We start from the raw sequence: 24,395 nt of genomic DNA on the forward strand, positions 1-24,395 counted from the left end.
GGATTCTAAAGGGCAATATTTACTAAATTGTGCTGGAATGGTCTTATGGAGTGGGACTGTTTCGTAAATATGGCCTCAAATCTTCTAATTCAGAACTTGGTACATACCTGCTTACACATATAAGACTTTTTTTAGTATGGTAATTCAAATGGTTGCTTACAACTAAAGACTGCCCTGGTAAGGAAGACAGCTAAACAGTATATTTATTATGGGCGATAATGAGTTATATTTACTTTACTTTGTGCAAGTTTGTGGCAAATACTGCATCAGATATTACAATTTTGATTGCCAGTTCATGGGTTCAAAATCAAAACCTTCGAAGTTTGTTCAGAAGTTTTATTCATACTTCAGAACAAACTTTAGAATCCAAGCTAAAATCAAGCCAGAACCCGAGAGGTTTAATAAACTAAATAAACTTTTAATAAAAAATGTAAAAAATCCTAAACAAAAACAAAAGTAATTTGAGTTCCCGCAAAACCAAATCACCAGTAAAAATGCCCATCTTTTGCAACATAACATCACCCATAATTGTACCACTTTTTCAGTGATCCATAGACTATTTTAAGTCTTCTCCACAATCACACTATTACTATGTATGTACAGACGAGCCAACAAGTATTCTAAACCTTGCCTTAAACTTGCCTTAAACTAGCCAGGTACATGCTGGGTACATTTCAGTGACATTTCTAAGAGGCTAATGGCCCATCGGATTAACACAGCAGGGGTTCCTAGCAGTTTGAATGGGACTGCCAGGGACCCCCGCTGTTAATCCGATGGGCCATTCGTCTGTCTGCAGAAATGTGTGAAATGTTGCAGCATGTACCTGGGTCTTTTTGGAGATTGCCCCAGGTTTGTTTTAGAATAATCGTCAGCACTACAGTAAGTACAGTAGTTTACTTATATTGCACCACCAATGTACTGTATGCAGGGCTTTACCAAATTTACCAGACAGTACAGGTAGATATTATATAAAACGTGACAAGTGCGTTAAATAGAAAGTGAAACAATGGGAGTTAGCATTTCCCTGCCTTAGAGAACTTCTAAATGGAATAATGGGATACTTACAAAATATAGTATGAGCAAGTGCAGTATAGAACATAACTGATTTGGCAAGTAAATGCATCAAAGAGGCCTAGCTAAACAAATGCTTCACTGAATCATGTGACTTGAAGATGGAGAGGGATGTGGATTGGCAGATGCTGGGAGACACATGTTCAACAGGTAGGGAGTGCTATAGAGATTAATGAATCAGAGAGGAGACAGCCTTCAGCAGAGCATGGGGGATGAATAGGGTGTAGCGGGAGATTAGAGCTGAGATGTAAGAGGTGGTAGAAGAATGTAGACCCGTCAAGGAGAGAAGTAGAATGTTAGTAAATGCAGAGTTGATGGGGACCCATGGAAGGGATTTCTAAAGGAGAAAGCTAGAGACTAACCTAGAAGAGAGTGAGATAACTCTAGCAGTGGTATTTTAAATAGATTGTTGTTTGAGTCTGGATTTGGGAGGAAGGAAAGCCAGTCAGGAGAAGGTTGCAACAGTCAAGTTGGGAGATACGTTTTAGTTATAGAGAGACAGAGGAAAGAGCGGACCCTGTCCCTGTTGAAGAGGAAAAATTGGCAAGATTTAGTATGAATGTGAGAGGACAAGAAGCGGGAGGAGTTAAATATTACACCAAGGCAGCATGTTTGGAAGACTGGATATTAGTTTTTGACAGTAAATACTTCATTTAAATACTTCATTTAGATCAAATATTACACCAAGGCAGCATGTTTGGAAGACTGGATATTAGTTTTTGACAGTAAATACTTCATTTAAATAGGAAAGAAATCATAGTCTTCCAATATAACAACAAAATATGTAAAAAAAAAACATTCAAGAGAGATGCATATCCCAATGTAAGTGTGGCCAGACTATCAATATGTAATATAGAAAAAATGAGACAGCACACTCCATTTTCAGATTCACGGTCTTAACAGCCTTATTTCATAAGGACACTTCTTAGAAGACATCTTCTGGTGAAAATCAATTGCCATTTATTTTCAAAGGAGCAGGCAATACATCAAAAAACGGACTTATCAGGTCCACAACGGCGTGAACAACTTCCTGGCATTGTGGGCCTGAACGTCTCTTTTTTGATATATTGCCTGCTCCTTTGAAAATAAATCGCAATTGATTTTCACCAGAAGGTGTCTTCTAAGAAGGGATCCTTATAAAATGAGGACTCGGAGTCTGCAAATTGAGTGTGCTGTCTCCTTTTTTCTACATTTTGTGTTATTGACAGTGACAGAAAATGGAGCCTGGTATAGGTGAGATTATGGTGAGCTCCGTTTTTGATTTAAAGTTTCAGGCAACGGAGGCCATTCAGCCTGCCATAGCAAAGAGGCAATTTGTGACTTGGGATTAGAGTGAGTTGAAACATACAGTTGTGTGTTGTCTGCATAGAGGTGACATCTGAAATCAAAGTAATGAGATTGCCAAGTGAGAATGTGAGAGTGTATATAGTAAAAAGGAGTGGTCACAAGACAAAGCCCTGAGGCACACCAACAGACAGGTTCATGGGAGTATAGGAAGAGCTAGCAATAAAGAGACTGAAGGAGGAGTTGCAACTAGGAGAGGGCTTTGTCATAGATACCAATCGAGTGATGAGAAGTAAATCATGGTCAACTGTATCAAAAGCAGCAGAGGTGTCAAGCTAAATTAGAAGGGAGTGGAGCCCTTGAGATTTGGCAGTGCATAGATCATAAGATACTTTAGTGAGAGCAATTTCTGAGGAATGAGTGGTTAGGAAATAAGATTGCAATGAAAGTGGGGAGGAAATTGAGCACTCATGAAAGGAGAGGGACAGGACCAGAGACAATGCAGGTGTCCAGCATAGAGAGAGAGGGTTGTTAGGAAGTATGAGATGCAAGATGCATGTCCTGATGGATGAGACTTGCTATTGTCTTAAAATAGTCAGCAAAGTCTTGAGGTGTAGTTGAAAGAGAGAAAAAAGTTGACTCACGGGAGAGAGTCAAAGATAGAGAAATAGTGAAATGGTTTAGAATACTGTCCAGTGATCACAGCATTAGAGTTACAATGCCACGGTGGCTGTTCAAACATATATGCCATTCCAGGTCTAAAACATTTAGGAGCATTGGAAATTCAAACATGGAAGAAAAAAAGAAGACATCTGTTATGCTATTTGCTTTGATTTTAAAAAGAAAACTTCTATTAGTTTAACACATTCATTTTGCAATATAACATACAGTAATTCACAAATGTGCATTGTCAGCTTTAATTGATGAAAGACATACTGTAGAAAGGCATGATGCAGTATATCCAAAAGTGGTTGCAAGACTTGATTATATATTTCAAATAACTTGATTTATATTTTCACTGAAGCATAACTGCAATAAAATGTGATTAATCCCTTCAGTACTATAATACTTTAGCTTTAAATATCTGAATAAAGTCCCGCACTAGAAATAAAACATCTGCTTAAAACACTCACCCAAGACTTCCAGTGTGAATAGAAAATATATTTAAATGTACAGTCCCACATATGACCAAAGCTTAATGGATGGGATATATTTAATAGGGACTGAATGATGCCTAATCAGTTAATGAAATGAGAAAAGCATAAGTATTTGAAAAACAAAATGTTTTAGTTGTGGAAATGATAGTGAACATTGTACATTTAGACTTGGGAGTTGTTTCCCTTATCTTCTGCCTTTTGTTGTTTAACTGCATATTAAGTACTCTCCTCCTCTATTTACCCTTTTAATAAATAGTTATATCCTAAGGGAGATAGGTTTAAAAAAAAAATCTGATTATATTAGAATAGGGTTGGTATTGCTTAAACCCTCATTATTTACATAGTACAGTAAATACAAACATTAAAAACTATTTAGAGTACTAATACTCGTTTGATTTGTTTAAAAAGGTGACCAACATGTATCTATAAAAAATATTGCTGTGGGTAGTTAATTTTGGTTCTACATGATACTGCACCAGGAGTAGGACTCTACACCTCACTGCGCTACAGAACTGTCTGTAATTTGAAAGGATTAAAGGATCAATTACTAAAGACTACAGAGTATAAAATTGGTGCAACATCTGTCGAACAAAATGACACCATATTTACCAATGGACAGCAGGTCTTTTAGGTGTTTGCTATGTACGATACTGTATGACTAATCAGAATGTTGCATTTGTGTGATCAGGGCCTGTGGGTTCCAGAAGGGGAGGGGATAAAGATTCCTGTCGCCATAAAAGAGTTGCGAGAAGCCACATCACCGAAAGCCAACAAGGAAATCCTTGATGTGAGTATTTGAGTCTTTGAGGCCATTTTTGGTCCGCAATCTTTGCATGTGAGGTTAAAAAACATTTCGTCTGATTTGTAAGGGAAAAAGATACTAGGTAAAAAAATGTTTTAAGGTCTGAGTTCTGTAATCTCAAATCTTAGACCATATCCAGTAAACCTGGAATCAGGTGACAAACCTGTGGGAAAATATTTATAGAGGAAACAAATATATATATTGTGGTATGGCAAAGCTTTATGGAGAAAAAAAAGTTTACATTCAGTTTAATTCTTCTTTCATAAAATGTTTGGGTTGGTGACAAGTAAAACAGTGCTCAGCTCCAACCGTGTAGCTATTTGTAACCACAATTCCCATAGGCTGTTTTAGGGAAGGGCTTTTTCAGTAGATTGTTACCAAATACCAAGCATACCTTCACTCGATCACAATGTACCTCAACCATCTCCAAGATAAACACATCAAAACAAGACCAAGTTTTGTTCTTATTTCTGGTAATCTATAAAGAACCATAGAGATGCATAGGTATTTTATGAGTGGAAACCGCGAGCTTGGTGGAATTAACCCATTTATCGTTCATGTGGCTCAGTGAGTAACGACACTGACTGGCACTGAGTTTGTAGCAGGGGAACCTGGTTCAATTCCCAGTGTCAGCTCCTTGTGACCTTGGGCAAGCCACTTTATCTACGTAAAACTAGCAGTGCTATACAAGAACATGCTATTAATTATTATTACTGAATTTACAATTATGTGTGCATCGTACTATACTGATAACCCACTGCAATGTAAAACAAATCCCTTTTTCTGTATGGTTTTACATTGGGTTACTAGTTAACATGGATTATTATTGAACAATAACATTTAGAAACCTTTAACAGACTTTTTAATATTTTATGACTTTGAACTGTTGATATGGTATCTGTAGCTCTGTTAGAATAGCCTGTGTCTCCTAATCTCGGGGTCCTGGATGTAGTTGGTGGTGATATTTTTCTATTCCTTGTCGCCACGTACTTGGGATGGCAAACCACAAAAATGTAAGCTTTATATTTACATGTGACACCCCAAATGCAGTGACCCTTCAGAATTATAGGGACTGGTCATATTCAGATTAGTTCAAAATGATGTCATGAGAGTGAGCATTTGTCTGCAGAAAAGTGGCTAAAACGTGTTTTTGAAGCACTCCATCAAATGTCGGATCTTTCCATGTTTTACAGCTCCCAATTCCCCAGACTCCAATTCAGCCCTCTTCAGCAGCATTACATGTAGGAAGCAGTTTGTGCACCTGCAGCTGTGACAGTTTATGCAGGCTCTAAAATGAATACATCAACACCTCAATCATGTATGAGGGAAATAGCCGGCAAAGGTCTTTCTCTGTAAAGGAAAAGTCTTTTGTCTGTGCATAATAACAGGTTATGTAAGATTTATTGCGACTAGGCATGCTACTACATCAGGAGATTTGAAGGGGAAGTGGGGGTAGTATAGCAACAACATTTCAAGTGAACAAAGCCTATTATTTATAGGATTGCTGTTAAGAAAGCTGCTCAATGCTGCAAAACAGGTCCAGCATTGACCATGTGTTTTGCTGCTGCAATGAGGTTTAAGTGTGACCCTCACAATCGTTACATTATTCACTCCCAGCGGGTAGCACCCATTACCCTATGGCGATGCGAAGTGGTGTGGGTTACGATCCTGTAATCTCACCGTTCCCTATCTGAGCGATGGAAGTATCGTGCACAGTTAGTGGTGAGTTCATGCAGTTTGAGTGGAAACTTATTGAATATTCTGCACAGTCCACCTCACAGCTCCAATCCAGTTTGGATAATGTGTAACAAAACCTAAACTAGGGAATTCAATTAAATGACTAAAGCACGTTGGGTTTGTTCGTTATTTATATGTACTTACATTATCTAATCTGCTTTAGTCATAGCTTTCAAAGTGCTAGTAGGTTCTGGGGACATGTAGAATTGTCATAGGTAATGATACCTGTTAAAATATATATATGAAATAGTAGTGTAGAGAGCTTTCCGAATGTCCCTGGTCCCTTCTTCATTCTTGCCTACGCGCAGTACACATATATGCTAATGTTTCATTCATTAAGAACTCTCAGGTTGGTCCATTAAAAGGTGTTAATACGTGTTTTCAGCCACATGCCTTTGAATTCTGGGATTTGTAGTCCACGACGATGTATTTAGAAAACAAGAACTATATTTTAACAATGTAATCGTTAAAAACCCTGACTGGAGTCAACCAAAATTTGCAGCTAGGTGACAGGTATGCTGCTACATTCTGTAATGTACATAGGAAACATGCCACACACAGGCCGACAGTGTATGGCTCACAAAGCATGCTACATTCCTTATGTAACATACAGGCTACCTATTTTAGGAGATAGTGTGAAACAATCGTTAGCTGTGTTTTTAGTACACGTGTGTTCTCAAGAGCCACAGTACAGATATAGTGTTGTAAGCACAGAGGCAAGTGCTGGAAGGCTTCTCAGAGGAATGTGCCCTGGTGCCAGCCTTGCCTGCAGCTCCACAGATGTCTGTGTGTTATGCAAACAATTCATGGCCACAGGACAATTGCCAAGAAATCAGGAGGCACCACTTCCAATATACGCTATAGGTTTATTTTTCTACATTAAGAGCTACTAACGTACAGTATTTGAGTGTATCTCACTTAACAAAGTGAGGGTCAATTTCAGGACTAGTGGACTGAGCAAAGAAGAAAACATACCTAAAGAAAAACTACAAAAATGTGTATAATGCACTACTGTTTTAAAGGAAGGAATAAACATGAATTCGAACGTGAGTTTAAGCTAAGAGGTGATTGCAACTGAACAGCAACGTTTAAATAGTTAACTTGCTTGCCCAAAAAGAGGCCAGTGTACCTTAAAATCATAGCAATCACACTGTCCTGTTACTGTAAAAGGAATCTTATTCAAAGTCATCTTAACCAGAAACGGTATATTATTTGTTTATAAAACAAAATATTTTTTACTAGAAAGTATTTCATTTGTTTTGTTGAAATTTTGCCTTCACAGGTGCTATTTGTTTTGGGCGATAAAAAAAGAGTTGCTGCAGCACTGCATAACAATAGGGGGGTGGTATTCATTGTACGAAAGAAAAAAATGGGAGAATAAAAAAATTCATATAAATGATACCTCCAGTTGAGTTGAGTATATTATTTCTAACCTTTTCATACTTCACATTTTAGGAAGCATATGTTATGGCCAGTGTGGAGAATCCCCACGTGTGCCGTTTGCTGGGAATCTGTTTGACCTCCACAGTCCAGCTGATCACACAGCTAATGCCCTTTGGGTGCCTGCTTGACTATGTTCGGGAGCACAAAGACAACATTGGCTCTCGGCATCTGCTTAACTGGTGTGTGCAGATTGCCAAGGTACAGTAACACACTGCAGATACTTCTACTAGCAGCAGAATAAGAGGAAATGTATATTGACTAATGTTTCTTAATGCCATTAATTTATCAGTGTGACAAGTTGGCTAACCTGAAAATGTACATCAATAAGAAATTCAGTATAATAAACTACTAACTTTCTGATCCTGTTCTTCAAAAGATATAGTTGATGTACTGTATAGCTTTTCTTTAATTGTTTACAGCTGTTGTTTGCAATTATTTACCAAAAGAACAAAACAAATAGAGTTGTGGCTACTCCTTGCACTAACAGTGATGCACTTACGTACTTCCCCTCACAAATATGCTGTATACTGGCACTTGCTCCTAGTGTATTCTGTAAGTCTCCCATTGTCCTATTATCACTGTAAGTTCTGTAGTGCAGGGACTCACTAATTGTCATTGTTTTAGTTCCTGTTTAGCACACTTGCTAAATCTTGTATAGTATCTCCCTAAATATACATACTGTATATATACAAATTGCATACATTGAAAAAATTTAACCTAATTTGTCAGTCTCTTGTCAACACTTCAGTATGTCAGAAAAGATCTATGCAGTAATGATGGGTAAGCATAGGTTAATTCAAACAGGCAGAACCATATGTAATAGTGGTTACTCTGTCTTCAGTAAAATCTCTGTTTATCCCATAAATTGTTAGTTTTGATGTTGGATCCAAATATGAAAAAGCCCATTAACCAGGAACTCTAGAACAGAATATGTTTGTGGACATGAAAGAACATGTGAAAAGGTCTCAAAAAGAGCTGTTTTCTTTCAACACACAACATAAAGGGATGGGGATAAATACAATAAAAATGCAAATGTCTGTAAAGTGGCAGAGACCATATAATAGTCAAGAGCCCCTTTCTTTTCACATACATATAAAGACTCAATTGACCCTTTTAACGCCTCCACGAAAATCCACAGCAGTCTGGAAATAAATGGCAAGATACTGTAATTGTGATAATATTTAATGTTTTCTTGAGGAAAGGCAGAAAATTAACCTATAGAAATATTTATTATGTTTTTTTATTTCCATAGATGAAGTAGCAGTTCCACCTGATTGTTTTTGTTTATCTGGCTGTACTATTCTGAATTAGCGTGCAACATCATGGAGTTGACCCCTTGTTTAGCTGATACAGATCTGCAAATTCCCACCAACTTCATAAAAGTTGTGGCCAGCCACTTTGCAGGTCCATATCAGCTGAACAGAGGCTCCATTGGTTCTATGGCCGTCACAGCTGCTGGCAACAATGATGTTCGTTGTTCTCTCTTTTGTCAGTATAATTAATATTACGATGCAGAAGCCCAAAGAATCCTAAAAAATATTGCTACCTTATGATAGTATCCCAGAATAACATTACAGAATTCCCATAGCATTCAATGTCTTTGTTAGAACACACACACGATATCACAATATATCCCAAACCTATCACACAAGAGAAGACAATGAAGCCTGCTACAGATGCAGCCTTATTGCACACACCGTTCCAAAGTGCGGGGAAATAGTTTTGCGAGAGGAGAATCCTGCTTGTGCAGCCAACACAACATTGACAAACAAGTTCTTCAAAATCCAGGTCTCCTCCAGTACAGAGGTACAAAGAACATCTCTACTCACAAGTTTGTAATGCAATTCTCCATTTAATGTGAGAGCCAAGAACAGAGGAGGAACAATGTTTCAGGTCCCAGATGGACCTTTCTTCTGGACTTATTGCACACACATGCCAGCAGGTGCTAATTGAAATAGAATTAGCTGTACATGAAAGAGGAACAGTGCTACCAGCTATTGCACCCACTGGTGTCTGCTTCATCTGTACATCTGTACATCTGTACATCTGTATATAGCACCATCTCTTGTATAGTGCAGGAGAATGTCATTGTGTGTATCCTCTCCCAGACAATGTGTGGATTTAACAGACGTTTCCACATCCATAATTTTCAGGGGATGAACTACCTTGAAGAACGGCGCTTGGTGCATCGTGACTTGGCTGCCAGGAATGTTCTTGTTAAAGCTCCACAGCATGTCAAGATTACAGATTTTGGGCTGGCAAAACTTTTGGGAGCAGATGAGAAAGAATATCATGCAGAAGGAGGCAAAGTAAGATGTTAAATAAGACTTATCTGTAATATGCTGCACAATGCAAACATTGTTTTGTAGAAATGGTCATGTTTATGCAGGGTTAAAAATGGTTATCATTTAACCACAGATATAGCAGGGGATACTAAAGAGGGCTCCAGCAACATGGATAATTATCATTATAGCTGGATATGTGGGCTGGGAATATCTTTTATGGTTGCTGTTTTATAACATCCCCACTGTACCTATTCTATTTTCTGTATTCCATTTGAAAACTGGCCAATAAAAACTTTAAGTTGGAAAAAAAAAAATGGTTATGCATATTTATTTATAAAATGTTTTACCAGGAAGTAATATATTGAGAGATACCTCTCGTTTTCAAGAATGTCCTGGGACATGCAAAGGCTCAGGGGCTACAAATGCTTTTAATCAGACCTGTGAACTGTACCATAGAAGATTTAGACATAATTGCTGCATTGATCAGTAAACTTTTTGTTGTTTTATAAGATTACATCATATGATTTAAAAATCAAAATGAATAAGTTAAAATAAAATATTTGTGTGCGGTGAACAGGAAATATAATCCCTAATGCCATGATTGCTAAGGTTGTTCCAAAATAAAAACTGTAACACAATATTGGAAACTTGATAGCCAGATCAGGTACTGAAGCTTCCATTTATGATAGTTTATACTTACAGTATTGTTGTGACATTTGTGGTGGATGACATGAACCAGAGCAATTTCAGTGAAAACATACTTCAAATACTTCAGACATAGGCACTTAAAGTGATCTTTAATTTTCTTCTTAGGTGCCCATCAAGTGGATGGCCCTGGAGTCAATTCTGCACAGAACTTACACCCATCAAAGTGACGTATGGAGTTATGGTGAGTGTTTAAATGGGACTTGTGTTAGCTACATGGGCTCTATTTGCTAGGTCATATCATTAAACATATGTAACAAACCTATTGTTTCATTGTGTTCTTTAACCTAGAATAAGATACACTCTGTCTCCCATTGTCCAGTCTACTAAAAAAATATAGATGGTAAGCACTTTTATAATATTTTTATTTAACATTATTTAATATGTATTTTCTATTGCTATTTTGCTTACAGGAGTCACAGTATGGGAATTAATGACGTTTGGGTTGAAACCATATGATGGAATCCCAGCCAGTGATATCTCAATTATTTTAGAAAAAGGGGAACGCCTGCCTCAGCCACCCATCTGCACCATTGATGTCTATATGATCATGGTCAAATGTGAGTTCCCATTGCAAGGATGTGTTTGGTGCCAGGAATTATATTGAACCCATTTCCTTTCATATATATTGTATTGCTTGCCCCCCCCCCCCCACAAGGGGTTCATGTAACTCTTTTCACATATTTATTTTGCTATTTTATAACTCTCTCTTCTTCAAGATAAAGACCATATATAAATGAAATAATGGTTGACAGGAATGCTTATACAATGCAATATATTGTATTTATGACTTAGGGTAAGCAGTTTATTAGTTAAAATAAATATATACAGTAGTAGCTACACTATGTAAAAAAAAAAAAAGATCATGCACAGACATCTCCCGTCTAAACATTCCTAAACACTTAAGTTACAAAAATGTTTAAACAAAAACAATATTTTTCTAACCATTCCTGTGCTTGACGTGGCCTTGATGTTTTGCAGAAATGACTGGTTTTAAAACGATTATTTTGTAATTGGTAGAAGATTCCAAATATTTTCTTGCATTAGGAATGTGAATAATAATATTAAAATAGCATAAATTCCCATAATTTCAGAGCACTTCATAGATGTGCTGACACTGAAAAGCGGCAATGTTAAAAAGAACTCCCATCTGGTTTTTTTTGCAGGCTGGATGATAGACGCAGAGAGCCGACCCAAATTCCGGGAGCTAAGTGCTGAATTTTCCAAAATGGCCCGTGACCCAACACGCTATCTAGTCATACAGGTAAAAAATATTGTGCATCAAATGGTTGTATTAAAATTCACATTAAATACACCATAATGCACACAAAACTTGTTATTAAGTACTTACCATTTCTATGGCTATGTAAGGCAATAGCAAAGTAATATTTTTCCTGGAAATCTGAAAAACCTTAGATTTAGGGCTGGACAAACAAAATGAGTCACTATTGGAAAAATGTATGACGTGCATCTAAACAAATTATATGGTTGAGGCAGTGCTCCATGCGAGTATATTCACAGCTATCTTCATCTCTTTAATTCCTAGGTAATTACATTTGTAGAAACAACAATAAACAGTCAGATATATCCTAATGAGCTTTACATGTGGTAGAAGAGCAGGTATTCACTCTCAGATACCCATTTTCATCATCACTGTATGGATTTCATGTTCACCCTGGAAAAAGGGGGTAGAACTAACAAAAAATGCTGTTGAAAAGCAGTTCCCATGATTGCCCCACAAAAATAGCCCAGGATATGGATATTACTAGTAATACCCAATGTCCTACAACATTGTATTCCACGCTCTTCTCTCAGCATTCTAGCATTTGGAAGCCAGCCAAGAGGACAGAAACAAATAAAACAAGGACAATATTTACAGTAATTAATTCTAATGAAATTGTAAAATTATCGAACAACACTAAGGGGCTTCTTAAATAAATAAGAAGCCCCTTAGTGCTTAGTCCCTATAAATAAATATAAATAAAAACATACATACAGTGCGATAACTCTGAATGGGACTTTCTGTGTGGTAGCGCTGAATCGGCACTCTTGCATTTTATGGAATAAGCCCCAAAGAGAAAAAAAGTCAATATGAATACCAAAAATTGGAGGCACCTGTAAATACAGTAGTTGAAGGTTGAGGGGGTTATTTTACTTTGCTAATGTACAGAAATAAATAATTGCCCATGACATATAGTCACACTAATTTATTACCATTACTGATTGTTTTCTTTCATTTGGCAGGGAGATGATAGAATGCATTTACCTAGTCCTGTTGAATCCAAGTTTCATCGTACATTGGTGGAAGACGACTTGGGAGACGTTGTTGATGCTGATGAGTATTTAATACCACATCAAGGATTTTTTAGCAGCCCTTCAAATTCACGGACGCCTCTATTGAATTTAATGGTATTTTTGATTATCTTTGCACAATAAAATATATATCATGTATTTGGTAGTAGTAATTTGGGTTGAATATTTTTCTAAGATATTTAGTCTTAATTTTAGTTGATTATTGTTTTTATATTTATTTTATAGAGCGACGATTCACTCCCATTCTCCATTAACCAAAATGGGGTAAGTTTAATCTTTATACATTTAAAAAAAAAAAAATGATTTACAGATGGGTAATTTTCCATCCAAGGGCTACAATGTGTAATGAATAGGTGAAAAAATATAGGTTTTGCAATTTTCTTGCTGTTTTCTATAACATCCTAATCTACATTAAGAAGAGATACTGCTTGTTCTTTAGTGTGAGCATGTTTGGTTACGCAGTAGAATTCATATACTGTTGAAAGAGAGGGGGGGCGGGGGGAGTGCATGAAGGATCAATGTGTCTTTCATAAGAATCGAAAAGCACAATCCCACCAGGAAAATATGCAGTTGTGTCATTTGTATGGAAACTGTAAATTCTACAACCACTACATACATTAAATGACCCCTTTTGTTTAGATGAAAGGAGCAATGTTTATGCTTCCTATCCTTAAATTAAAAGAATGTCCTTGTTTAGTACAGTATATCAAATGCCTATAATAAAAACATCAGATTAATTTGTCATATTTCTCCATCCATTAGAATGGGCAACCCGGTAGAGAAGACAGCTTTGGCCAAAGGTACAGCTCTGATCCAACAGTCATTTTGAATAACAGCCTGGATGATGAGTTCCTTCCTGCACCAGGTTGGTAGTTGTGCATGCTGGAAAGAAGCAAAACATTCCATATTATGATGACTACTCACAGCTGTGCTTTATTCTGCCATTCTCCGGATGTGTATGTTGAAATAAATGAGGGAATGTGTCTATATGGTGACTATGCTTACAGAAGCTGCGTCTTTAACTGCAAATCTCCAATGTAGAAATGTGAAATTGTACTTAGTGTGTCTCACTGCTGCTTTATCAATCCTTTCGCAAATACAGTAGATGGATGTGAATTACTCTGCAGTGATTTGCAATCCTCCTCCAATGGTGAAGGCATTAAACAGACTTTTTGAGATACAAATACAAATGCTAATGTTAGTTTGATAGGAAGGTCATGCACCTTCAACATTACAGGCTTTATGGATTAAAGATTTTAGATTATTAAATTGCTTTTGGTGGGTAAAGCGTGGCTGAAAAGAGATGTCTGGAGTTTTCTTTTTACTTCATCCCTATTAGTGCCATGTAGCATTCATTAGTATTACACTAATCCTTCATCCCACAATTTCATCATTAGGTTGCACACTTGAGTACACACCAAAACTGTGCGGACCTCCAACCTTATGAATTCATCTACCTCTCTGTGAAACTCTTAATATTATTTTCACTTTGAAAATAACATTAGCAGTGTTTGTAAAATATGTTACAAATACCGATTGTTTTTTGTTTTTACATTTCAGAATACGTAAATCAAATCATTCCAAAACCCTCAAATTCAACACTACAAAATCCTGTGTATCACAACTTGATCCCGTCTGGGAATGTAAAGCCTCCCATTGATGGTCATTACCAGAACTCCCACAGCAACGGTGTGAACAACCTAGAGTATCTGAATACAGAACAAACTCTCAAAAGTAAACATGAGTTTGAATACCCCTTCATCTGGGACCAAAGAGTAAATCAGCAAATAAGCCTGGACAATCCAGACTATCAACAGGACTTCTTTCCTAAAGAACCCAAGACCAATGGACTTTTTATGATTCCTGCAGCCGAAAATCCTGAATACTTGGGGTTGGCACCCAAAATTGACTACATTGAAGCTTCAGCATGACCGCAAGGGTTTAGACCCAGGGATTACATTCCTGACATTCTACCTATTGGGACTCGGCCGACGAGGAGATGTGAATGGCAATGGAAACCAGCACATATGTGTACAGTACTTTGCAAACACAAGCTGGGTTAACTTCATCCAAGACCTTGAAAGTATATTTTGGATATGTAGCTCATCTGGGCAAGCCCTCAGCTACACACGTGTACATACCAGAATTCAGCAGATTTGTCAATTCTGAATGATCTTTTCTGTTTTGACTACAAAGATATATATATACATATATTAGTGAAAGGGACAGAGAGGTATCGCGTACACACCGTAGAAAGGTAAAAGTACCCCAACTATACTGGCATATAAGCCTTAATTACTGTTAGCTGGCGGGACAAGGATATATAAATGCAAAGAGAAAAAGAATCCCATAGGGAGCACAAGGGTATACCGAAGTTATCACAAAATTTTATTTAGGTACACAAATAATAAAAACAAGTGCAAAGGGGGATTAAAATGATGTCCGCTTGGACACCCCACACGAATCCTCAAATATAATGCATTTAATCAGTGGATTGCTAAGGCTGGAAGGGTCCAGATGTTGTGATCCTAGATAGCATACAATGCTGTACTGTGTACAACAAAGCTCAATCCCAGCCAAAAGTGTATAATAAATTGGCTATGATATAGGATGGCTAATGGGAGAGGGGAAAAGCAAATAAGCAGCGTAAACGGAGAGATCATACATTTTTCTGTAGTTGGTATAATACATCAGGGTCACGAATGACCACACTACTATTGAAAAAAAACCTCCATATATAAAAGGGAGAAAACACATATAGCAGTATTGTGATAATAATTACATATGTAGGTGGTGTTATCCACCCTGCTAGTGAAAAACTCCCTGTGTATTAAAGGGAGAAAACACACGAAAGCAGTATTCTGATATATTGCGACTAGAGAAACGATCCCTTCCATAACGATGAATAGCATAAAAAACCCTATCACTATAATAGTCTAACAGCAAATAATCCTGGGAAACAGTACTAAATCCACAATAGATGTTAGTCAGCAGTCTAATAGCTTAGGCTATATGACCGTTGGAGATTACATCTCATGAAAATAATTTGAAATCAGCATAGAAAAACTGTCCCATAGAGTCCAACTGTGTGCATAATCAGTCTGGTGGACTCAAAATATCAATCACTGAGAACACAAGTCCATGAACATAGCAAAAAAAATATTATAGCATGAGGATATAGATACGTGTTTCTCCAAGGGGAGAATGTGAGGGTGTCCAGCAGATAGATCCCACTCCTACGCGTTTCGACCAGCGTCTTCTTCTGGGAGTGGTGACACATGAGTGGAGTCTATCACTATTTAAAGCATTATGTTGGCACCAAGGAAGCCCCATTCCCTAATTAGTTTATTGACTTCAGGTTCCCTGTGCTGCCAATCGCAGCTGTTGATCACGGCACTGGTGATGTCATCGCGTAACGTGCGTGAGGATGTGTCACCATATTCAACCCGATTTTTGTATTCTGAAGCTGTGCTGTGAAACTTGCTTCTTGCTGACAACTCCTTTTCCATTAAAAGATAATTAGAGCTCCAGGCTAAATCACATCAAGGATTCCTCCTATTCAGGCATGATGTAAGCAGGACAATGTCCCTGTGTTGTATGTTGAGATCGGCATTCTTAGGATCTTCCGTCTCAGTATATCAGAATGCTGCTTCAATGTGTTTTCTCCCTTTAATACACAGGGGATTTTTCACTAGCAGGGTGATTACTCCTGACTGATGGATAACACCACCTATATATGTAATTATTATCACAATACTGCTACATGTTTTTTCTCACTTTTATATATGGAGGGTTTTTTCAATAGTAGTGTGGTCATTCATGACCCTGATGTATTATACCAACTACAGAAATATTTATTATCCCTCCGTTTACGCAGCTTATTTGCTTCCCCCCCCCCATCTTATATCATAGCCAATTTATTATACACATTTGGCTGGGATTGAGCTTTGTCTTACACAGTACAGCATTGTATGCTATCTATGAGCCCAACATCTGGACACTTCCAGCCTTAGCAATCCATTGATTGAATGCATTATAATTGAGGATTCGTGTGGGGTGTCCAAGCAAACATTTTAATCCCCCTTTTAACTTGTTTTTATTATATATGTATCTAAATAAAATGTTGTGATAACTTCGTATTTTCATTTAATACAATTGGCTTTTTGTAGAAACCTTATACATGCACACTCACAAACATAAGGGTTAAAATTGCATTGTAGATAAACCTATAACAGGTTAGGGTTTCTGCTTAGCTGTAACTGCCAGGTTCCACTTGGAGCAAGATGATTCAGCTCCCTGGTGTTCTCCAATCTGGGTGACCTCTGCTGGGCTCCAGTCATGCTGTAATGGTGTCCCAGGGGTACAGGGGGAGAAACTCCAATGTCGTCGTGGATCTCCGCTCACTCAGTGTCCTGTGGTGGATGTTTTCTCCTGGAAAACAGCTTAGCAGAGAAATCCCAGAAGCTTCTGCGATCGGGGGGCAGGGCTTAGCGTAGCTTATAAAATTACGTCACCACTGAACCACCAATCAAAGAGGCCCTACGCGTTTTGTCGCTATGGCATCTTCCTCAGGTGCATATATATATATATATATATATATATATATATATATATATATATATATATATACTGTATTTATACATAGATTGTTTTAATCTGCAACAGATAATTCAATGTAATTCCTTTCTACAGTATGTTTGTTTTTTTAATTTTGTTTTACAATTTACATATACAGTAGCAATGATAGCACATTTTCATCTTGTTCTTTGTAGATGTTGGATTGTGTTTCAAGAAAGTCCTCTACTAGTTTCTTACTTCTGAAAGTGGAGAATAATTTTGTACTTTGGTTTCATGTCTTAATACAAGTCCACTTTAAACACAGTGCATGTTGGCAATCATGAGCTAAATCTATTGCAAAAAGCTTTGCTTAATGTCTCAACTCTTGCAATGGTAAGGAAGCCTGCACTGTAGAACAATTTTCTAATTATAAAGAAGAAATATTTGAGAATATATTTTCCAAGAACATTTTGACAATGTGACCCTCTTACCCAGTTTTTTACGGAGAGGAAAAGTGCAGACAGATCACCCCATAAAATGGTAAATTTCACTGCTTCCATGCCACAAGACTGACACTAAAGAGGTTAATGCATAAGTAAATGTTTCAGGACAGTGAAGTCATTTTCACACTAAAACACTTGATCATACTTCTGATAAATCTCAACAACCTTTTAAGACTGCAGAGCAAAGACAAAGAGAGTTATTAATCGAACTGTGGTAGTGTTGATTGGGGCATTACCGCACAAAAACTCTGATTGACTTCCATGGGAGATCCATGCGATAGTCCCCTGATTGGCAATATCGCAGTTTAATGACTGACCCCCAACGTTTCCAGAGGCTGTACTATCTAAAGCCATAAGTCGTAATATATAAATAGCCCACAATCCTTACCTCTACCTTAACAACTTTAGTCGTGTAATGGTCTACAATGCATTACTGACCCATTCATCACTAGTGTGGCCAGGATATTCACTTGATTTTATTTGCAACTGAATTCAATTAAAACCATTTCATATTACCACAATACGAAGCCATAAAAACGCTCGCAGTGATGTGCACAGTGAACAAATACTAGAGGATCATATAATTAGGGACCACATTAATGTGACATAGTGATAAAAGTTGTAAATGTAAAAAAAGAGGTACTCCTCCACTCAACCCTTCTAAGATTGTTCCAGAAGTCTTCTCCACATCGTTTTCTCCAAACGTAAGTGGAGCGGAGGACAGTACAAAAATAAAGAAGTACTATATCACGTAGTAACATCAGTGAATGGTGCAAATTAAAATAAAATAAGTACCCTCCAATGGTCCTACTCACAATGTAGTAGGATAGCTATCCTTGCTTCATTTTTCCATAGCCAGTATAACCAATCCCACACTGATGAGACCCATAAAGGTCGAAACGGCTGTCTGTGGGTGGGTTTACTGGCTATGCATCTTAACCCTGGCTGTGCTCAAAGCTGTGACCATGCAGCAAGCTTAAGCCTGTAGGGAACCATGTTAATGGTTTTGAAGCAAAAGGTGGCACTGTGTGCTCATTTGCATGTAATTTCCCAGAATCCCTTGCTGTAGTGGAAGTGCTGTGTCCCGGGTGATAATGGTGAAAGGCAGGGTTGCAGACCTGTCTAAGACATGCAAATGAGCATACAGTAATATTTCCATTTGCTCTCTCCATATATATAGACAAAGAACAAAAAACGATATGTCTATATATAGAGAGATAATGGTGAAAGGCAGGGTTGCAGAGCTGTATAAGGCATGTGAATGTGCTCACAAGTGATATAGAATAAAGAATATCACTTGTGAGCACATTCACATGCCTTATACAGCTCTGCAACCCTGCCTTTCACCATTATCTCTCTATATATAGACATATCGTTTTTTGTTCTTTGTCTATATATATGGAGAGAGCAAATGGAAATATTACTGTATGCTCATTTGCATATATATATATAAAACAAATTTTAACTGGGCCCTTTTTAGGAATAGAGAAATGTTAGTAGTCTGGCCCAATTCTCCAAATCTGTGATTCTACGTTGTTCTCTACCTTTTTTTTTACGACAACAGGTGCGTTATATTGACCTGCAGATGTCAGAAATATTGGTTTCTTTCTATTATTACTTATGTATTGCACAGTGTGTGGCACTAAATGCACATTAGCAGCATGCAGCATAGCATGGGTAGAGAAAATGATAATAGGTGGCATTATAACATTGTAGGCTCTCCAATAGTACATAGGATCAAAGATGCTCACCAACAGTGTCATCCGATGTAGCATACAAATGCAAAACAACATTTTAAATCTCTTTGCTGTTTGAGTACTACACCAATACAAATAAGTATATAGCGACTCAAATAAAACAAAATGCCAGGTGTTTCCAGCAGGGTTACAACACTAGCACAGATTGGTGCAGCGTTGTGAATATCATAGATTGATCAACGGTTTAGGAACAAAGGATTCTGGGTACAGGAACGGCTATTTATCAAAATGGTAAAAGACAAGGGACTTTTTATTCACCAGCTTTTGGAAGAGGATTTTTGCGTTACTCATTTACTGATAAAACCCTACAATGTGTTTTCTGGCAGCAGTAAACATTGGTCAACTTCAATATGTAAGCACAGATGCACATAAAGAGAAAACAAATGCTGGGCTTATTATAGTTTGAATCCAGTTTTTCTTAGGGGCAGAGTATGATATACTTTTCCCCTGATATTTTTGTTCATTGTAAACTAGATATTTTCACTGGTAATTGTAGTTGTCTTTGTACTGTACCCTAATTAAAATGTGGAATAAAACTTTGATAAACCCCTCTCCTTTTGCTGCTTCTATTTGGAACAGCTGCATTTCCCTTGTTAGAAGCAGTCACATGAACAGCAGCTGGTTCTAGAAAACATTGCTTATGCTTTTTGTGCTTTTTAACATTTATTAATTTACAGTCACAAAAAAAACTAAACAGTGAAGTCTGTTATTTTTATGGCATGCTAGGACCAAAACGGGTCTTGTTGTTAGAGTTATAAAGGAAATAGTTTTAATTTGTACAGTTGTACACTTCCACACAAAGGGCTATTGCTCATGGCAATTTAAGGGGGGGGGGAGTGGAGGTTAATTATCCTATGCAGAGTATTAATGATTTAAAAGTAAAGATAATAAATGTAAATCATTTATATGCAGCTCCTTGCATAGGATTTCTTAGCACCGAGTCCTGCTCCATAGAACTTACAGCTGGATTGTCTGACACATGGGTGTTAAAATAGCATATCTATTGTCACACTGAGAGCAGACATTAGGATTCAGAAATGTGCAATGACATTGCTATTCAACCACTCCTTCATTACACATCAGGGTATGTGGCCTCCATCAAGGGAAAAAATACATCAATATATTAATTATTGTTATTAGCACAGAACGCCAAGAAAGCATCATGTATACTGTAGGTGTTATACGGGCTAATTATCAGGGCCATTCAAGCTCCTTATTCAGTGTTTTGACTTGTGACATGGATACATCAAAGTCCAAATTCTATTTACCACTCAGGAAATATAATATCGTGTTGTTATTGCCAAATTAAATTCCACCCTTCTTATGTTGTGTTAGATCTGCTAAAACACATATTTTCACCTGCTATAAATGCTACTGCAACTTTGTTGTTAAGGCCGCGTTAGTGTGATCTGCTATAAAGTCCTTAATTAGTGTAAGGAATGGTAGGGGCCATTTATTGATTGTTAGATATTTGCAGAGTTTGCTATATCTCAGAATGCAAAATTGCAATGTAAGCAGAGGGCCTGGTTTGCAGCTGAGAGTTGCTTAGAATGGCAATTATGCAGAAATCTCTAGATGGCCCCAGTTATGTCTGAATTCAGATGCAAGGTTACTTTTATACTATAGTATTAATCGATGAATATGCTAATTGTTTGTATATAAATGCAGTGCAAATAAGGTGTATTTTATTCATTTTTTTCTATTTTGTATGTCTAAAAAACTTTAATTGTAAGAATAATGTAATGTATTAAATATGAAAGTGTTGTTGACTTGAATAATCTTACACTAACATTTTTAAAAAGGGAGTTAATCAGAATTACGGGGAAAAGGAAACCATTACCTTCTCTAGGACATTTTAACCTCTTCACGGCCAGCAATGTATTAAAACTGGTAATGCTCCACTGGCTTCTCTGGCAGTGAACGGTTAATATGGACATTTTTTTTTAATGTTTTCCTTTCCACTGATTTTTTTTTTTAAACACATGTTTTGAGGGAATTTCATGGGAGAGAAAACGTGAGACATTAAGTTACTTGTTGTCTTTTTCTGAATCAAAAACAAACTAGATGTGATTATTAACGCATGTTTTATGGATGATGTGGCTTCTGCGGTACAGATGTAGCAGACATTATTACCACCGTTAACGAGAGCTAATGCCCAAAATAATGCACTAATTAATACGTGTGTTCTCCTTTACCATTATTTTCAATAGCAGTACTGTTAAATAGTCCCCTTGTGTTAACAGGTGTAATACAATTTATAGCAGTTTTGACTGTTGTCAGTTACTTGAGTCAAGTTCGTCATTACAGACACTCCTTGACCCTTCACATACACTCACTCATTCCTGGGGTCAGGATAAGTGAATATCAAGCTACTTTGAAGCCATCTTCTAAGGTACACATAAGATATGCAGCTACCTTGCATTTTTAATCTTATTTTTAATCTTGGCTAATCTTGCATTTATTGCAAATTGCACTGATAAACTGATTTCTCCCAATGTGGATCTTATTGCTGAAGGAACAGCGCTCTGTTGTTGTTAACATGGCTAAGGACGACAAAATCTGGTATTATCAATTTATCCAGGTCTATCTTATTTCTAACTCTATACCAAAAGATTTTTACTTCGGCAAAACTACAAAACACTGTATACAGAATGCACAGGGTCTATTTTGACTAAATATGTTCCTGATAATCCATATACTGCAGGTGACCTTTATGTAAAGCACACCTGCCAGTTGTTAAATCCTTCATGATATAATCAAGGTGCAAATCTTTTTCCATTATAATTAATTAGACCAACCAGGGCTTACCGTATGTCATTGGCATGGTGATGTAAATCTGAATGTGAACTGAGATGGATGGAAAGTCAATAAGAAAACTCAAATAGCCTCTTAGATATAAACATACAATGTCATCTAATTTAAATCTAATTTTTACCAACATTCCCAGAAAAGGCATCTCGCAATTGCATATCAGTGATAAAAGTAATCCAATTGTTTACACCCCCATTGCTGCGCCTTATAATACTGTCGTATTTACTCTTAGAATCTCCCCATGTATTCATTACATTTGGCTGTATTGAGACAGACAAGCGGACTTGCAATTTATCAAACTTGGATGAGCTAGTGGAAGGTTTTGGAAACACACCTTTCAAATGTAACTGATGTCCTGAATAAACTTTTATGCACGGTGGGTCTGTAAACCCCATAAGTTAATCCTTCAACAACTCCCTTGCTTCTCATCCCTGTACTGTACAGTATGAGAATGCAGTCAAATAAATTAAAAAAAAACACATGCAGAGTTTTTAAACAATTCCTTAATCTGTACAATGCCGAGGGCCCAGAGGCACCAGAGTGCCACCGGACCCCTGCCACTTCCAGTCATGTGATCACATGACCTCGACTGGCACCCGGATGCCGTAAAAAGAAGGATCCACTTCCATTTCGATCGGGCTGACCATTCGGTTGAAACAGTCAGCCAATCACCGCAGAGAAAACAACCAAGCGTCTATGACGTATCTGTTAAGTCATAAGAGCCTCTGGCGTACTAGAACCAGTGCCTTATTTGCTCCAATAATAGCTGCACTACAACCACACCACTACAGGATCCAGAAATGTACTGTTGGCTACTCTAGCATTGAAGGGATTGTGGCAATGTGCTTTAAATTACAAGCTATTGCATATGCTGAGTTCTTTCTCTGATGCCATCATGTTCACGTGATGTAAACAAAATTAGCAAGGGCTTTCAATGTGTGTGAGGGTTTTTAGAGTTTTAAACCGCACCATTTACGTTGGTCATACGATGTACTAGCAGTTTTATAAAATATATGCGGTTCCTATTCATTTTATTTCAATATGCTTTGGAGTCACTTCTCTGTACTAGAGAAGATTGTAGTCCCCCATTCACTTGAATGGAGATTAACTGTTCTACTGAAGATAAATTGTACAGATTACCACTGCAAAACACATGCATTGCATGTCCTTACCACAGAAAAGACATTTATATCAAAGTATCTTTTAAATTTAGTTTTTACCCAATTTGAAATCACTTCACTACAATGCATTATGTAAATTGTGACACTCATTTAAGAAAAAAGTATTTTGAGGGAAGAGAACAGTAGCATTTTCTTGGCTCTGTCCCACGGCATAGATAATATGATTCACCATATTGTCTGAATATACACTTTTACTAGGGTAAATTGTAAAAAAAAATCTTTTATTTTAAAAACTTTTTACTGTTGGTATGTATATTATTATTATTGTTATGTATATAGCTGGTTTGTAAAGAAAAAGCCATTAAAACGTGATATAATGCTGATTTGCCATACAAATGACTGCATGTTGAGTCGAACTGTGCATTGTAAAGCAAATAATTATAATCTCTGTAACTAATTAAAAATGTTTGTAATGCATAAAAACCTTGTGTCTTTAATCTAATAAAATGTTTAATAAGATCTGGATTTGTCTATGTAATGATTGGACTTCTGATCTTGAACCAGTGCTCCAAAATAAAGACTAGACCTACATTAAGCCATGTTGATTGTGTGTGGGACTATATGTGGCATACAGTACAGTATGTATAATGTTTAGCTATACATTTGTTTCTACTCTACATAGCTGATGTGTCCCTAGTCAGAGTAGAATGAGTAACATTATTATTACAAAATGGTTTAAGTCTCCTTAATATCTTGTAGTAATGTACTTGAATTAGATATGGGTACATTCAGAGGGACAAAATCCGTTGTGCTGAGTCGGATACGAGGACAAATGTCAGAAAAATGTCA

General features: G+C 37.1%; 1 protein-coding gene across 1 annotated transcript in view; it reads left to right on the forward strand.

The window, feature by feature from the left end:
- Window positions 1-15,332, forward strand: part of EGFR (epidermal growth factor receptor) — a 224,879-nt gene extending 209,547 nt beyond the window's left edge. The window contains exons 19-28 of the mRNA XM_075586763.1: window positions 4,201-4,299; window positions 7,507-7,692; window positions 9,648-9,803; window positions 10,593-10,668; window positions 10,898-11,044; window positions 11,651-11,748; window positions 12,729-12,893; window positions 13,023-13,061; window positions 13,560-13,662; window positions 14,358-15,332. Of these exons, the coding sequence (XP_075442878.1) occupies window positions 4,201-4,299; window positions 7,507-7,692; window positions 9,648-9,803; window positions 10,593-10,668; window positions 10,898-11,044; window positions 11,651-11,748; window positions 12,729-12,893; window positions 13,023-13,061; window positions 13,560-13,662; window positions 14,358-14,728 (1,440 nt within the window). The 3' untranslated portion in view covers window positions 14,729-15,332. The remainder of the gene's footprint in view (window positions 1-4,200; window positions 4,300-7,506; window positions 7,693-9,647; window positions 9,804-10,592; window positions 10,669-10,897; window positions 11,045-11,650; window positions 11,749-12,728; window positions 12,894-13,022; window positions 13,062-13,559; window positions 13,663-14,357) is intronic.
- Window positions 15,333-24,395: the final 9,063 nt, after the last annotated feature.

The sequence above is a fragment of the Ascaphus truei genome, chromosome 2, assembly GCF_040206685.1.
Source record: "Ascaphus truei isolate aAscTru1 chromosome 2, aAscTru1.hap1, whole genome shotgun sequence".
Taxonomy (NCBI): Eukaryota; Metazoa; Chordata; class Amphibia; order Anura; family Ascaphidae; genus Ascaphus; species Ascaphus truei.